We start from the raw sequence: 16,293 nt of genomic DNA, 5'->3' as shown, positions 1-16,293 counted from the left end.
TGTACTGTAGCTCTGCCGCGGGTTCTTTTATTGCACCTCTCTCTCTCTACACTCGCTCTCTCTCCCGACGAAATCCCTCTCTGCGACCTCCCTCTCTCTTTGGCCTCTCTCTTTCCGACCAGCGAACGATTGCCTGCAACCGACGAACCACCGCACGGGATCGGCGAGAGGACCGCGACTTCCCTCTCTCTCTCTGCTACCCTCCTTCTTTATGACCGACGAACCACCGCATGGGACCGGCGGGAGGACCGCGACTTCTCTCTCTCTGCCCTCCTTCTTTCCGACTGACGAACCACCGCACGGGACCGGCGAGAGGACCGCGAGCAATCAATGAACCACCACACGGGACTGGCGAGAGGACCGCGCCCTCCCCCTCTCTCTCTCTACCCTCCTTTCCGACCGGCGAACCACCGCGAGAAAATCAGATGTTGTTGTAGAGATCTCCCATCGTCGCCTTCATCTTCTTTTTCCCTTTTTTTTTTTTTTTTTTTTTTCCTTGTGTTTTGATGGCGGAACTGGAGTTGCATATGGAGGACGACGTGATGTCTCACATCAACATGGACGGCTTCTTCGGCGACCTCCTGAGGCCGGCGACGTCATCGGCGCTTGCTCCTCGAACGCGTCGTCATCGTCAATAGACTCGGGGTTCGACGAGATCGAGAACATCTTGATGAAGGACGACGAGGCTGGCGGAGTTGTCGGTGGCAGGATTAGGGCTGATTCGAGCCAGGAGTTCTGCGATAGGTTCCTCGCTAATGTGCTCGTTGACTCCCTCGGAGATGGGTCCGCGGAGATAGCCGATGGGTCCAGTGACAAGGAGGAGCCTGGATCGTCGGATGACGGCGGGGTCGACGCTGCGAAGGTTGATGGGGCTAAGGGTGGCAGTGAAGCCCATGATCCTACTTCTAAGAAGCTCAAGAGGTACATTGATTGATCGGTGCTGCTTAATTATTTGATCGGTTGCTTTATGTTGAATTATGTCGTAAGCCTTTGTAAAACTGAAATGAATGTCATTAGGGAGGGGTCCATACATCACCTATTTTACCTTTGTAACTCAGTTTCTCGGGAAAGGAAAAAATTATTTAGTGGTTTGCCTATCGACAGTGTAGCATTTAGTCAGATGCATAATCTATTACAAATGTTTTGGTATATATAATGTAAAATTGTTTGATTATGTGGTTGATAGAGAGAATATGAGGAGTTCAAGGTGCGAATCAATGCTTTGGTTGCAAAGGCACAAAAGATGCCAGAAGAAGGGTGGACAATGCAGGATGGCACTGCCTGGGCTGGAAATAACCCCAGGGATCACCCTGGAATGATACAGGTATACGATATTAACCAGTATTCCAGAAGCATTTAAATCAACCTTCTCCCCTCTTATGCATCTAGTTAGTGTTTTCTTTTTGTTGTCGAAAATAATAGGTTTTCCTGGGCCACAGTGGGGGACTTGATACTGATGGAAATGAGCTACCTCGACTTGTTTATGTTTCTTGTGAAAAGCGACCTGGTTTCCAACATCACGAGAAAGCTGGAGCCATGATTGCTTTGGTTTGTCATCTCTATACATCTTATGTAGCTTTTCTTGTCATGTGTCTCTTTTAGTGACAGGCTGACATCTTTAATTGTAAACAAATGAATGTATGTTGGTGTGATTTGGTTTTTCAGTTTAGATTCTTCATCGCTTGCTTGCATTGAAATTTATATCTATATGCATTAGGATCCTGATTAATGGATCTCTAGGTTTGAGAAATCGCATTCCAAGTTCACGCTACATTATTGAAGCTTATTCTTTTTGTGCTTTCAGTTTGAATGTACAGTTGGAATTATCTTTTTCAAGGATCAGTTACCTTTTATTTTTTCCCCCCGTGGATTGTAATGTTGATAGTGGTGTCTCTAGCTTATAGTGAGGATTTGTTTATCATAAAGAGATTCATTGTTCCTGACCCTACTTTAACTTCATACTAATTCTCTTCATATTGAGAAACAAATATTACAGTTTGATTTTCCCACATTGATGCTTGTCTGAATGTTGTTCTTATCTGCTGGAGAAATTGGTTAGATCTGCTTATTACTTTTTGGCATTTCTGAATTTATAAATTACTGTTTTATTTTGTGTAGATCTGGGTCTCAGCTGTCCTAACCAACGGACCGTATCTTTTGAATGTTGACTGTGATCATTACTTTAATAATAGTAAAGCATTGAAAGAAGCAATGTGTTTCATGATGGATCCCGCTTATGGAAAGAAGATGTGCTATGTGCAGTTCCCAGAACGTTTTGATGGGATTGATTTGCATGATCGATATGCTAACGGCAACATCGTCTTCTTTGATGTAGGTGTGTCTTCATCTTTTTCCTATTTCCAAAATGCTAGTTGTTTATGTTCATTTGTTGCCTTTTTTAACTGAGCTAGATTATCTTATTTATGATCTCAATGCAGATTAACTTGAAAGGGCTTGACGTCATCCAAGGTCCTGTCTATGTCGGAACTGGATGTTGTTTCAACAGGCAACCCTTTATGGATATGACCCTGTATTAACTAAGGAAGATCTGGAACCAAATATTATTGTAAAGAGTTGTGGTTCAAGAAAGAAGGGGAAGGGTGGCAATAAGAAGTACATTGACAAGAAAAGAGCAATGAAAAGAACTGAATCCACTGTTCCAATTTTCAATATAGAAGATGTTGAGGAGGGGGTTGAAGGTAGGTCTTGATTTAATTATGAGTTTTGTTTTGTATCTTTGGATGTTAGAAAGCAGACTTATACTGGTCCAAATGCCTGGACTTACTCCATGATTACTGTCAAAACTAGCCTGAATTGATGTCAGATTGGGGTATCTTACCTTGCCCTTAAAGGACCCCCTTAAGCTTTAGAATAAACCAAAAAATGTCTCTCTTTTGATGTCACTTAATTGTTCGACTGACTTAACAGTACCTTTGCTATGTGTTATATCATGTTAACAGCACCAATTTGTTTTGTAGGATATGATGATGAGAGGTCGCTCCTGATGTCTCAGAAAAGTCTAGAGAAAAGATTCGGTCAGTCTCCTGTTTTCATTGCGGCTACTTTCATGGAACAGGGTGGCCTACGACCATCTACCAATCCTGCAACACTTTTGAAAGAAGCCATCCATGTTATTAGCTGTGGCTATGAGGACAAGACTGAATGGGGCAAAGAGGTATGTTATGATGTTATACAATTTCTATTCTAGATGTTAAATTCCATGTCATATGGTTGGAATTGACTTGATGTTCTTTCTATGAATAGATCGGATGGATATATGGTGGGCCTTGGGGTCAATTGAGATTTTGCTAAGCAGGCATTGTCCTATATGGTATGGATATAATGGGAAATTGAAGCTCTTGGAGAGATTGGCGTACATCAATACAATTGTGTATCCCCTCACCTCAATACCGCTGATTGTGTATTGTATTCTCCCTGCAATTTGTCTTCTCACTAACAAATTTATTATACCTGAGGTAAGTGATACTTCTCTCTTCATTGTAGAGTATTCAATCTCATGTATTTCGTTTGTTGTACGTTAATCCACATTAACTCTATTTAAGTGAGATGAACAAAAGAAGGGTCATTGTTTACTTCTGTCATCTGATCCTAGCATCTCCGCCTCTCTGGAATGGAGTTAATGTTCTCTTTGTATTTAGTTTTCGAGTGGCTCTGCATCTTGTTTTAATAAAGCTTGGATGAGAAACCATTAGGAAACATTGGTAAAAGAAGATGCCTAAACATCATTCCAATGGCTATGGTGGTTGAATAATATTCAGCTGATAGCTGGCAAACATAGGCCTTTTGATATAGTTAAATAGAAAGCCCTAAGTCAACCATATCTAGGTGCCCTTACTGTGTGGTCACCAAAGTCCTCTTCACAGGTGGACTCTTCTTTGTATTCTTTAGAGTATGATCATGATCCTCAATTTCATTTATTTGCATTTTTTTAAACCTTAAAAATGATGTAGCTGTTAGTCCTAGCTCTTCTGCATCATTTGTACATTTAAAGTAATCTTCATTGACAAAAGACGGCTCAATTACGATGCTAGTTTCCATCTTTATTAGATATTCTCCTCATTATGCTATACTACCAATTTCATAAACTAAATATAGTTGTCTCTACGCTAGACTATCTAGAGCTACATGTAAGTAATTTCAGCGTAATTAGAGATTGTTTCCTCTTTTCTTTCATTTGATGACCGATCCGATGTTAAAAAAAATAAATTGCAGATAAGCAACTTTGCTAGCATGTGGTTCATTCTCCTTTTCGTCTCAATTTTTGCAATTGGTATTCTTGAGCTCCGTTGGAGTGGTGTCAACATTGAGGATTGGTGGAGGAATGAGCAGTTCTGGGTCATTGAAGAGTCTATTCCGCTCACCTTTTTGCTATGTTCCAAGGGCTTCTTAAAGTGCTTGCTGGCATTGATACCAACTTCAGTCACTTTGAAAGCAGCCGATGAGGAAGGAGACTTTGCTGAGCTTTATGTGTTCAAATGGACATCGCTTCTCATTCCTCCGACCACAGTTCTTATCGTGAACATCATTGGCATTGTAGCAGGTGTGTCTTATGCGATTAACAGCGGGTATCGGTCATGGGGTCCACTGTTTGGCAAGCTATTCTTCGCCATATGGGTTATTGCTGACCTTTACCCATTCTTGAAGGGTCTGTTGAGTCGGCAGAATCGCACTCGTACGATTGTTATTGTGTGGTCTATCCTTCTTGCTTCCATATTCTCATTGCTCTAGGTATGGATTGACCATTTCACCTCAGCCTTCACAAAATCTGCTGCAAATGGTCAATGCGGCATCAACTGCTAATTGTATCATGCTCGCCTGTGGGGGAAGCCATCTTCAAGTGCTTATTGTTCTTTTATGTATATAACAAGATTCTCATTGCCACACAAAGTCACTTTTCATCATTGAGGCAATACTTTCGTTCGAGAAGAAGGTGGGTGTAAAACAGAAAAAGCAGAGAATGTCATTTTTTGTCATGTCCTTTCCACAGTTGCCCGTGTTGGAAAATAGGCATCTCGAACCTTTGATTCGTTTGTTATTTATTGTGCAGTATTTTGTTGTTTGATCACAAGAATGTAGCACTTTTGAACTTAATTCAACACTTAAAGGTTGAATACAGAACAAGCTCATTGGTCAAGCTTAAGTCGATGCCTTTATTACTATTCCCACAATTCTCTTGCAAATTGTCAACAGGTCTCTCATCAACGCAAGGCTCTACGGAAAGCATTTCCCGCACGTCGATTAATTCTCTCTCACACACTATTGATAATTGAAACGTGATGTTGTGTTCTTTGTATATCGTCAAATTCAGAGTCGACAGGGTTGAATTATTGCCACTTTTCGATTTTATACTAAGTAGCAATCCCTTGGAGCCGCAGGTTTGCCAAGATTGGTAGGGCAGCGAGAGCTTTGCCTGGCAAGGTAACCAGCCACAGTTTGGATCAGAAATAAAATCAACATCTTACGAGATCATTTAATACAAAGCTTTGTTCTGTCAAAGAAAGCTGAAGGTACTCGAATCTGAAATTGAAACATCATACTCCAAACATGAAACTGTTATTCATTCAAACCAACAATCCAATAAGCAAAAGAGCTTTCCTTATGTTAGGTACTCCAAGAGATTTATGCACACGCAAAGTAGCCCCTGTGAAAAACATTGCGTCTCAATTAGCATTATATTGGACAAATTGGCCATCTTTCTTGGTTCGACTCTTGCCAACTCATCTTCTCGTGAAAGGCAATACTCACATTATCAAAACATGCCGTACCTTCTTCGAAACACATAGAACTCCAAAAGAAAAGTAAACCCCTCGAATATCTTTGCGAGTGCATGTAGAACCAACCTTGGTAACAAGAACTTCCTTGAAGAATTCTTCTGAAGAAATTGTATGAGCAAAAGAAAAAAACATAAACTAAACCATTCAATTGCAGTATACATCTGACCAAAAAAAAAAAAATCGCAATATACAAAATAGTCATCTTTATCCACTCTTTCTGTAGATGATCCATAGCAAAAGACCTCGTATTTCTTCTTGTCAAATATGTGGTTATGCCTCTTCATCATCCTCAACCATAATCCTCTTGCACGCTTCATAGCACATGAACATCAGGTAGGGAAAACCTTAATGACAATCGACAGGAACATCAGGTAGGGAAAACCATAATATATACATTAGCTATTTAGATTACATGGATGCAGGATAGATTGTAAATATTGTAACGTAGGAGCCAATCCATGTGACCTCCTGAATGATCAAGTCATTGGCAATATTTTTATATATCAAGATGATAACAAGTACAATTTTCCTTCCATGAAGGAAGATCAAGAATTATAATGGCGACTTGAGATTCAAAAACAAAGTTCTCAGAAAATGTGTGAACCACACTTAAATAGCTTACTATAACTGAGTTCCCCATAAGATTTGTGATGATCTGCTGAAATCTCCCCGGATCACCAATCAACTTCTGCGGAACATTTTCAGAAATGTGAACTGCTAGCTGCAGATTTGAACGGGTGGACATTATTAGATAATGACTCAGGTGACTTAGCAGCACCATGTAACAAAGGCAGTCAATACCTCCACTCCTTTTTCTTGAGATTTCCCCGAGAAGAGAGACGACATCATCCAATATGGCCCTTAGATCAAACTGCACAGCCTCAATCTCAATCTTACCAGATTCAATCTTCGCTTGGTCCAAGACCTCATTTATAAGTGAAACCAAATTTGCGCCTCTGAAAATGTAGGAGTCAACTTCAACGATATATCACCATAAGATTCTTCTTCTTGCACATTAATAAGTCCGTAACTCTTTAAAGCCTGTCCACATCCATATGAGAAGTCATCAACTTCCCTCAGCAGCTCTTTTAACATGACCAGAAACAGGGGCGTCCACCAATTTTGGATATTTTCCTTCACCTGCAATATGACACATGCAGCACGAAATTTAGAATAAGAATGCTGGCAAATAAACCCTTTAGTTTATCGAATAAAACTTTTAGTAAAAAGTAAAAAGTCTTCAAAACTATGCAACATAAGTTCCAAATTGATCAAATACATCGACAAAAATGATTTCTTTTGTTTTACTGTTTGAAAATGACTTGATAGTCGACATCTCGTTTATCACTTTTGTTGTTTTAGTTTGCACAGTTTTGTCTTTAGACAATAATTCAATCTTGAACATATGAAGTAATGAAAAATTATAGAAGGTGTCCAATCTTTCTTGACAATAAACAACAATACTTGAATTTTCACTTTTTCTTTCAACATCCATCAAGAAAAAAATTCCCAAGAGATGAGAGCAGCTTCCCCATGCTTCTTTTAGTACGCTTGACAGATTGGACAGGTGCTATAGAATGATTGCTTCGAGCAGTCGCAAAGTCATGTTTAAGCTAATTTAGACAAACTTCAAAAACTGAAGATTCATATCTTTGGACAATGTCGTCTCACAGCATTATATGATGAACTATTATTTATCATGACAATGAAAATGGAAAATATTAATTTGAAGGCCATTCTTACGGAACAGAACAAGGGTCAAGTGGTCTTGGGACACCTCGATGTGGGTCCACTACTATTTCTTGCATGTGAAGTCGATGTATTGAAATACCATTACTACCAAATCAGTACACAAGAAGGTGATGGTCTCAAAAGTTCACTACTTGATAGGTTTCACATGCACCGAGAGATATGTAGTGCCAAACCTACCTAACACTTTACATCAGTTTTAACGCTACCAAGTCATTATCATTTCCAACTGAACTATGAGAACTAAGAAAAATGTTTAGCCTACATGTAAACAGCTGCATTAAAGGGGACACAAGTGATCATTAAAGATGTCCATGCATCAAGAAGCCCCTGGTTTCTAAAAGTATTAAGGAAGCAGAATATAAGAAACAAGATGTACAGATAAAGAGTTCAGGAAGTCACTAGCCCGATGGAATTTACATATTCAGAGTGTGATAGGAAACAATACTGCTAAACAAGTCGGGCAACGTTCTGCACATAGAAGAATAAGAAAAAGGCAGGTTCAATTTAAGATACCAAGAAAGTATTCTCCCTGTAGTATCTGTTATTTTGCAGTAAAACATGGCAAAAGCAGTTCACATGCATAAAGAATCGACAGAAAATGCCCTCTGGAATGACTATGCTAGTTATATTACAAAAGGAGAAAAAATGAGAATCAACAAATTGGTATTCAAGAAAAGGAGGAAGTGATTGAAGTCAATCTCCCAGCAATTTGCATAGTTTTCAATAATCTCCCAGGAAACAGGGGGAAGGAGACTTTTCACTATGGTCTACCAAAAAATAAAAACAGAGGCTTTTCCCTGTCTTCTCCTCCCTCAAGAACAGCCAGGTGATTTTTTACCCGTTAAGAAAGCAATTATACCAGGCCTCTAAGCATTTTGCATCAATACATGGCCAATGAGACCGAGAAGGAGCATATCAAACTGCGTTTGTTACTTTAATGGAAAACAATCTAATATGTGACTGATTCCTTCCCACAAAAATCACTGTATTCCCTATGACTTCTACCTGAACCAAAGCACTGGCGGGATCGTGATGCGAGCGGAACTGGAGATCAACAGGCCGGCAGGTGTGAGACGGTCGGGCACCAACGTTCCAGCGTACAAAACAAGCCGATGTCGGATCTGGAGCTGGAGGGGGGGCGCGGTAGTTTGCCGGTCACGCGGTGGTTCGCCGCGAAGAGAGGGAGTGCAGACAGAGAAGAGCGGGATCATAATGCGAGCGGAACAGCGTACAAGACAAGCCGGTGTTGGATCTGGAGCTGGAGGGGGGGTGCGGTGGTTCGCCGGTCACACGATGGTTCGCCGCGAAGAGAGGGAGGGCAGACAAAGAAGAGCAGGAGACGGACGAGTCGGGGCCAGATCCGGAGCCGGAGGGGTGGCGCGGTGGTTCGCCGGTCGGAAAAAGCGAGGGAGGGCAGAGAGAGGGAGGTTGCACGCCGGTCGGTTGCTCGCGGTCGTCTCGCCCGTATCCTCCTCGTTCGTCGGTTGCTCGGAGTGGTTTGCCGGGCGGAAAGAGGGAGGGCAGAGAGGAAGGTCGCACGCCGGTCGGTCGGTCGCAGTCCTCTCGCCGGTCCCGTGCAGTGGTTCGTCGGTTGCAGGCAATCGTTCGCCGGTCGGAAAGAGAGAGAGCAGAGAGAGAGGGAGGTCACAGAGAGGGACTTCGTCGGGAGAGAGAGTGTGTAGAGAGAGAGAGGCGCAATAAAAGAACCTGCGGCAAAGCTACAGTATAGGAAAATTTTCAAAATGAGCGCCTTTGAAATCGTGGGTCCCACGAGACACGTGTCGCGCTGCGACCGCCTTCTTGTTTGACAGCCTGGAGCATAAGACGTACCCAATATTTTCTCTTAAGGTAGGGGGAGATGGCGATAATGTTTCTGTGGTAGCGGACTTTCGGGTTATTAATAGTGCTTTGATAATATTTAAAAAAATTGCTAACTTAAAAGCAAATTGCTCTTTTAAAATTTTTAAATGGATATTGATATCAATTTTGAATAATGACATAAATAGTCTTTGAATTTTGACTCAATTTATAAAATGATTATTGAAATTTTAATTTATTTAATACGATCCTTAAAATTTTAGTACACATTCAAGTTAGTTCCTACACTATACGAAGATGCTTAATGTTGTTATTAGGGGTGTACAACTAAATCGATTTTACTTAGAAACTGGATCGAACTTTCGGAAAAATAGGTTTGAAAATGATTCTCCTTAAAGTAGTTCTAGAAATAGGTTCCAAGTAAAGACCCATCGATTTCACTTTGCTTTGGAATCTATTTTATAAGTTAAAAAGCTTAAATTCTATTTTTTTCCCTAAATTTTAACCTCAACACTCTTTCGTCTTTTTGTCCTTTTTTGAAACTTCTTGCTAGTCTTTCATTTTCCTTTAACTTTTATGGATGAATGGGGAATTTATGTTTTATATTACGCGTTTGAACTTTTTTATCATTTATAATTATACTTGAATATGTATTCAGATTGTTGTTTTTGGTAGATTAGGATTCTTGTTATTCATCTTTTACTTTGAATCATTTCGTTACTCATAATCTCATATGATTTTGCAGTAAAAAAAAATTGGAAAAAAAAAGATAAAACAGATTCTCGAGTGAACCCTCGAATTAGATCGGAAAAATAGAGGACGCGATAGGTTCTAGAGTCCAAAATCTTGACATAAGCGCCAGCAACGATGATGATGGAGTGCTTCGAGGACTGGCGACGAGGAGAGAGTGGAGAGAGAGGGATAGAGATTATGCTAGCAAAATGCGGGAAGCAAAGAAGCGGGACCCACTTGACGTTTGTAAAAAACTGCCGGTTCAATAATTCAAGCTCAATGATAGTATTAAATATTTTCATATAATCTAAAAATTAGGTTGGATATGAATTTTATGAACTATATTGAATAAATTAAAAGTTCATGGACGACATTAATTGTTAGGCTAAATTTCAGAGATCGCGGTGTCATTTTCCCTTTTTATTTTTATTTATGCTCAATTTCTTTTTAATAAAAAATTGGAAATGGACGGAGATTAGATTCGAGATAAGCGTATGGTGGGGCCCATGGCCCGGGGATGGGGGAGAAAATATTGGGTACGTCTTATGTAGACAGCGTGGCAAACAAGAAGGCGGTGGGAGCGCGACACGTGTCCTCGTGGGACCCATAAAGTCAGGCGTCTGCTCCTTGACTCAGCGCTTCTTCCTCTCTCCTCTAACTCTCGTCTCGGCTGGTGGCTCGGCTCGGCAAAAGAAAGGACGTCCTCTCCTCCCGACCCGCACGCTCACGCTCTCTCTCCTGTCAGAGCATTTATTGCGGAAACTTTTCTCTTTCCTTCGTTTGAGAAAGAAAATGGCCGTTCGTTCCTCTTTCCCTCTCCATTTCTTTCCTTTTGAATTTTTGAATCTGAAATCCTCTCTCTGCGCTCTTTGTTGCTCCGCCGTGCACCAAGTGGTCGTTCTCCTGCCATCGCCGACGAACCACATTACGGCCGCCTCTACTCCGGTGCTCACTCGCTTCTCTCTTCGAGTTCGTTGCTGCTCCGTCATTCGTTCCGGCGTTCCCGGGATCGCAGATGCAGCACGCGGAGGAGAAGCAGCCTCTTCGAGCTCCCCTCAACGTCGGCGGCGTCGCCCGCCAAGCGAGACCCGCACACACGGAAGGCTCGGAGGCGAGGTTGCTGGAGAAGCTGGTGCTGAGCTGCCTCGTCGTGTTCGACGCTCCTCCGCCTCCCTCTCATGACGTCCGCTCTGCTCTCTCTCTCCCCCCTCTGCGAAGTCGTGCCTCTCTTCCAGCGAAACGCGACGCCGACGGCCCTCCACCTCCGCCGGTTGACTCCGTCGCCCTTGACTTCGACTCCGACGCCGACGCCAACGCAGCCTCCTCCCCTGAACCCGACTCTGACGCCAACGCCCCTTCGCCGGTTGCCTCCGTCGGTGTCAGAGTCTGTCGCCCCCGACGCCAACGCCTCGGCCTCCACCTATGCGCCTGACACTGACGCCGACGCCGACGCCGACGCCCCTTCGCCAAGTCCATGCATCGCAGAAAATGGTAATGCCGACCCAACATTACTTATTCAGTTATTTCCTTTTGCTGATGATGGGGAAATTCTCATCTTGGACGATAAGGAGTCCATAGTATTCTCATAGTACTATAGCATCATCCGTAACCATAGCATAATGATTTAGTTTCTCGATGTCTGCATTTAATATCCAAAGCTGTAGCAAATTAATGAGGATAGTAACAAGATATCAGAGAATGTAGGAGGGAGATTGGAAGCTTTCAATCGAGCAAGAGTGAAATCACATGGAGTTTCAGATTTGAGGATGACAACTACTTCAACCGTTCCTGCGTTAAATCTATTTGACATTGCATTCGGATTTGCATTTTTGTGCCTATGTACTTCGTTGTAAATTTTTTCCTTTTGATATTCAATGGTAGGATGGGAGAAGGCTGAAAATGAAGTCTTGGTGCTAAAGAAACAACTGGAGGCTGCAACACAAAGGAACTAGACACTAGAAGATCGAATCGAGTCATCTTGATAGAGCACTTAAGGAATGTGTGAGGCAGCTCGGACAGGTGAGGAATGAGCAAGAGCAGAAGATCCAAGAAGCTGTGGTCAAGAAAACTCGTGAGTGGGAATCAACAAAGGCCGAGCTTGAGACTAAGCTTTCCAATGTCCATGCTAGCTTCAAGCAGCCAAGAATGAAGCTTCTTCAGTTATATGTTTTGATCTCGCCCCTAAACTTGATGCTGCTGAAAAAGAGAATGTGGCCCTCAAAGCCAAAGTCCTTTCTATGTTGGAGGAGCTAGAACTTAGGATTATTGAGTGTAATTTGAGCACCCAAGCAGCAGAAACAGCCAGCAAACAGCATTTGGAGAGCATAAAGAGGTAGCTAGGCTGGAAACCAAATGCCGTAGACTCAGAGCCATGTCTCGGAAAGCAAGTGTGACAAATGATCTTAAGTCTTACAGCAGATGAGGTTTTGCCTCCTCGGCTGCTATTTTATGTGGATGAGGCTTCTTACGTGGAGATAGATAATTGCGAGATTGTATAGTCCTGTAGAGTTTTGATTTGAATGATTTTCTAGCAATCCGAATCAAACTGCATTAGAATTTCTGAGTGCTGTCTTCGTTGCTTGTGCATCAACTACCTCCCAGACCCCGCAGTGCAAGGGACACCCATAAATTATTTGTCGAACATGAATGGCTGTATCAGTTAAATATCTGCTTGTTATTGTCCTCTGCTTTGTCCCTGAATTTTACATCAACTTACATAATTTGCTTGATATCCTGTTGATGTCTTGAATCTTAATGACAGAGCATTTGGCTTTAAGTCATATCCTGATCATCTGGCTCAACTGAATGATTGTTACCACTTATTTGCCTGCATCACCCTATAACAACAATGTCCTAGATATGATGTGAACTCATAATTTACAGGAACTTTTTTTCAAATCATATGTCATTGTATTGTGCCACTCTGCCTTGCGTATTTGCTAGTTTGTATGCTGACTCTATCAATGATTTGAATGGGTGAATCCACTTGTCATCCTGTAGGAAAACTATGACAAGTTGAATGAAGCACTTGCAAGAGGAGACCACTCATGGACTGCCCTAACATTAAAGGTGATGATGTTATGTTCCCTGGCTAAGAAATGATTCATTGATCTGCATTAGCAATTAGCCCGTTTTCAGTTTATTGTTGCAAAACCGTGCTGGAGTTAGTCTATGAGCATTAGTTAGTTCTCTGTTTTTCCATCCCTCTTATGTTAGTTCAGAGCTCATATGGTGGGTTTCGCTAACTATGCATGCTCCATTGCATATTTCCTTGCCATTTTCCTGCACCATACTCTGTTACCTCCTCTATATGTGGATAGCACTCCTGATTTCCATCCAATACAGTTTTCACAGAATGAAATATTTAGAGGGCTTGATGTAATTTGAGACATCTCTCTATTATATGAAATGATTTCTTTGAGGACAGGTGTAATTTTCCTTCTCGTCCATCGACTTGGTGCTTGTTATTTCTATTCACCATCAGTATATTTTCGAAAAATCCATTCACATGAACTTGGGTGTTTTAGCTATTTCAATCAACTTTGGCATTTAATGTTCTTACTTAGCATAAAATTTGCAGTTGTGCAGTTCTCTGGAAGTGGCTAATAAGTTGGTCCAATCGACACACGGGAATGCTGGATTGCTGTTAGAGAAGGTTGAAGAGCTCGAGAAGATTATTAAAAGGGGAAATTCAGCTGTGGCAGCTGTGAAGGCTATCACCATAACTTCAGTTGGTGATGGAAAGCCTTCTACTGGCAGTGAACATGTAAAGTGATCCTCTGTATGTGGGAGCAACTTCGGTAAGTTTCGCCAGATTCCTCGGTTGCATGAGTGCAGAATTATCTGTCTCCTTGGAGTCCTGGAATTTGATTTTATACCCAAGGCTTAGGACTTCTGATAAACTTTTCCTGTAAAAACACTTCCGTTCACCTAAAACGCTACTCAGAATATAAAGGAATTATTTTATACTTCAATTCGTTGGAAAAATTCTTACTTGACTATGGATGTTTCATTAGTTGTGCTTTATTATTCGTGTTTACTTATAGTCTTGCATCACAAAAGTATGGTATAAGAACAGCATAAAATCTTAAGTTTAAAATTACCTCCGCCCTACTCATGTTGACAGAATACTCAGGTTTCCTCCCAGAATCTTCGCCTAGAGAAGTTCACAATTTCCCCTCTAAACGAAGTTCTCAGTCGACTTATGTATCGCATTTTTTGATATCAAATCGCAGTTTTCGATATCAAATTGCTGAACTGACGTAGAAATGCGCCTTACCAATTCTAGTCGAGCAGACAAGCCTTGCGAGAGTGCTCTGCACTTGAAGAGAGACGAAACTCGGGAGTTTTGATCTTGCATGCACTGTGCATCGTTACGATGAAGGCATCGTTTGAACTTTCACTGTTTTTCCAATTTATCCCCGAACCCTTTTTCATTCGATCGAATCCTCGGGCTCTGCTGTTCTTTTTTTTTTTATTCAGCTTTTTGAACACATTTTGTTTCGGGTTTCCTCAATATAATTCCTCTTCATGATCAGGAAGGTGATCTTCCTTCATTGAAGACAGGACACTCCTGCTCACGAGTTTTCACCCGACAGTTTTCTCATCTCTCGCGTTAGCAGAGAGCCTCCATATCTAGGTGATGATTTGTGTAGGATTCACTCCGCACAGATTGAGGTGCGCGGCGTGAAGATTAGAAAACCATGTGGTCACGGCGTTTGCGGACGCCCCGCACGCAGATGAGTGGCAATGTTACAGTTGCATGTAGAGTGAGTTCCATCTGCATGAGAAAAGAGAGATGCCTCTCTTTGTACATTCACATCCTGTGTCTGGACATCTGATTTGGGTGCTTTTTTATGAGATATGACTTCAATCTCCCAGGTAATTAGTTATTTATTTATAGCCATCTCAAGGAAGATGAAATGATTATTTTCCAGTAATGCAGCATGGTTTTGATCTTCATATTGACATATAGCTATGTTAGAAATAGGATGGCTGCATCAGTATCTTGTACTTTATTAGTACGAACTGTATGATTAGGGCACAATCTAAACAAATCTCAAATTTCACTGTAGCATTGAAGACATTCAGAGGTTAATATAGAATTTCAAAGCGCTTAACCTTTGATGTAACGTAATTTTCGAGCTTAAAAAGCACTTACAGTGTTGTGATGGGGTGCTTCTAAACTAACTTAACCAGAAAATGCTCACACTAGGCGAACTTTTTTTTTTTTTTCTGTGGGTTGTGGTGCTTTGAGCAACACTGCGCTTGCTGACGCCATCAACCATCTGATAGGATCAACTTACCAATGTTTTATTCATGCTAAATGGGCGATCATGACTTAGTCTGAATTTAGTTCCCTTCTTAAGTTCTCATTTAGTTTTGTTATGTAAAACAGGAGCAAGAGCTAGCAGTCGCTACTAGCCGGTTTGCAGAGTGCCAGAAGACTATTTCATCTCTCACTTAGCAATTAAAATCTTCGCCGGTTCCGATCCAACGTGCAATCACATTGATGAAGGATTACTAAGCCCCAAAAACGAGCTGCACCATTTAAACAGCCCACCGGTCCTCATTTCTGCTAAACAAAGATGAAATAATCATGGTTTAAGAATTTGATTCTTCAACTAGCTGAGGCAGGAAGATGAAATGAGTGAGGTGAGATAGGAAGAGTGTCTACTTTGATTTTTTGCCTTGTGAATAAACAACCACCATTGTAAATGCATTCATGACATCTCCAAAACCGACACTCGTGAATCTCAAGTATAGCGGTACATAGTCAGATTTTTGAATGATATAAGGTTTCAATTCCTTTATAGCATGTGGATGTCCAAATTGCTTAAAACTGCCAATTGTCTTGTTTGGTGTTAGTGAGTTGTAGAGAGGTCGTAAGCTCATCTTGGCCCCTGGCAATCCCATGGCGGGCCACCTAGAAGATTACACATGCCCCAACTTTCTCCGCCAAACAAAATAATTAGCGACTTTTGTGACCATTTTAGTTTGATTTTTTATTTTATTTTCTTAGGAAAAACCTTTAGCTAGACCGTTTGGCAACTTGGCATTCAGTTTTTCCACTAAATCAAATCAAAAGTGGAAAATAAAATGAAAAGGAGTTGCGTAGGAGCAATACGAAAACTAAACGGAAAAACAGTTTATCCTCTGAAACTTGCCATCTGTATAGCTCTACATCCTGCAATTT

General features: G+C 41.4%; 1 protein-coding gene, 1 long non-coding RNA gene and 1 pseudogene across 3 annotated transcripts; 2 read left to right on the top strand and 1 right to left on the bottom strand.

Moving 5' to 3' along the window:
- Window positions 1–670: 670 nt before the first annotated feature.
- Window positions 671–5,161, top strand: LOC120286378 (annotated as a pseudogene).
- A 456-nt stretch (window positions 5,162–5,617) lies between these two features.
- LOC104430628 lies at window positions 5,618–6,924 on the bottom strand. Of its 2 annotated transcripts, XR_005546016.1 has the most exons (3): window positions 6,597–6,924; window positions 5,862–6,516; window positions 5,618–5,662 (listed from the first exon to the last, which is right to left on the bottom strand). It is a non-coding gene; the product is annotated as an uncharacterized LOC104430628 (long non-coding RNA). The 2 variants fall into 2 exon arrangements; XR_005546015.1 differs by lacking the exon at window positions 5,618–5,662 and having other exon boundaries at window positions 5,794–6,516.
- Window positions 6,925–12,493: 5,569 nt separating this feature from the next.
- Window positions 12,494–13,934, top strand: LOC120287045. Its single transcript, XM_039299698.1, has 3 exons — window positions 12,494–12,589; window positions 13,098–13,166; window positions 13,678–13,934. The coding sequence occupies exons 1-3, from the start codon at window positions 12,494–12,496 to the stop codon at window positions 13,870–13,872; spliced, it is 360 nt and encodes a 119-aa protein (XP_039155632.1). The 3' UTR covers window positions 13,873–13,934.
- The last annotated feature ends 2,359 nt before the right edge of the window (window positions 13,935–16,293 follow it).

The sequence above is a fragment of the Eucalyptus grandis genome, chromosome 8, assembly GCF_016545825.1.
Source record: "Eucalyptus grandis isolate ANBG69807.140 chromosome 8, ASM1654582v1, whole genome shotgun sequence".
Lineage (NCBI taxonomy): Eukaryota > Viridiplantae > Streptophyta > Magnoliopsida > Myrtales > Myrtaceae > Eucalyptus > Eucalyptus grandis.
Note: the sequence above shows the minus strand (reverse complement) of the source record. Positions and strands in the feature narration are given on the sequence as shown.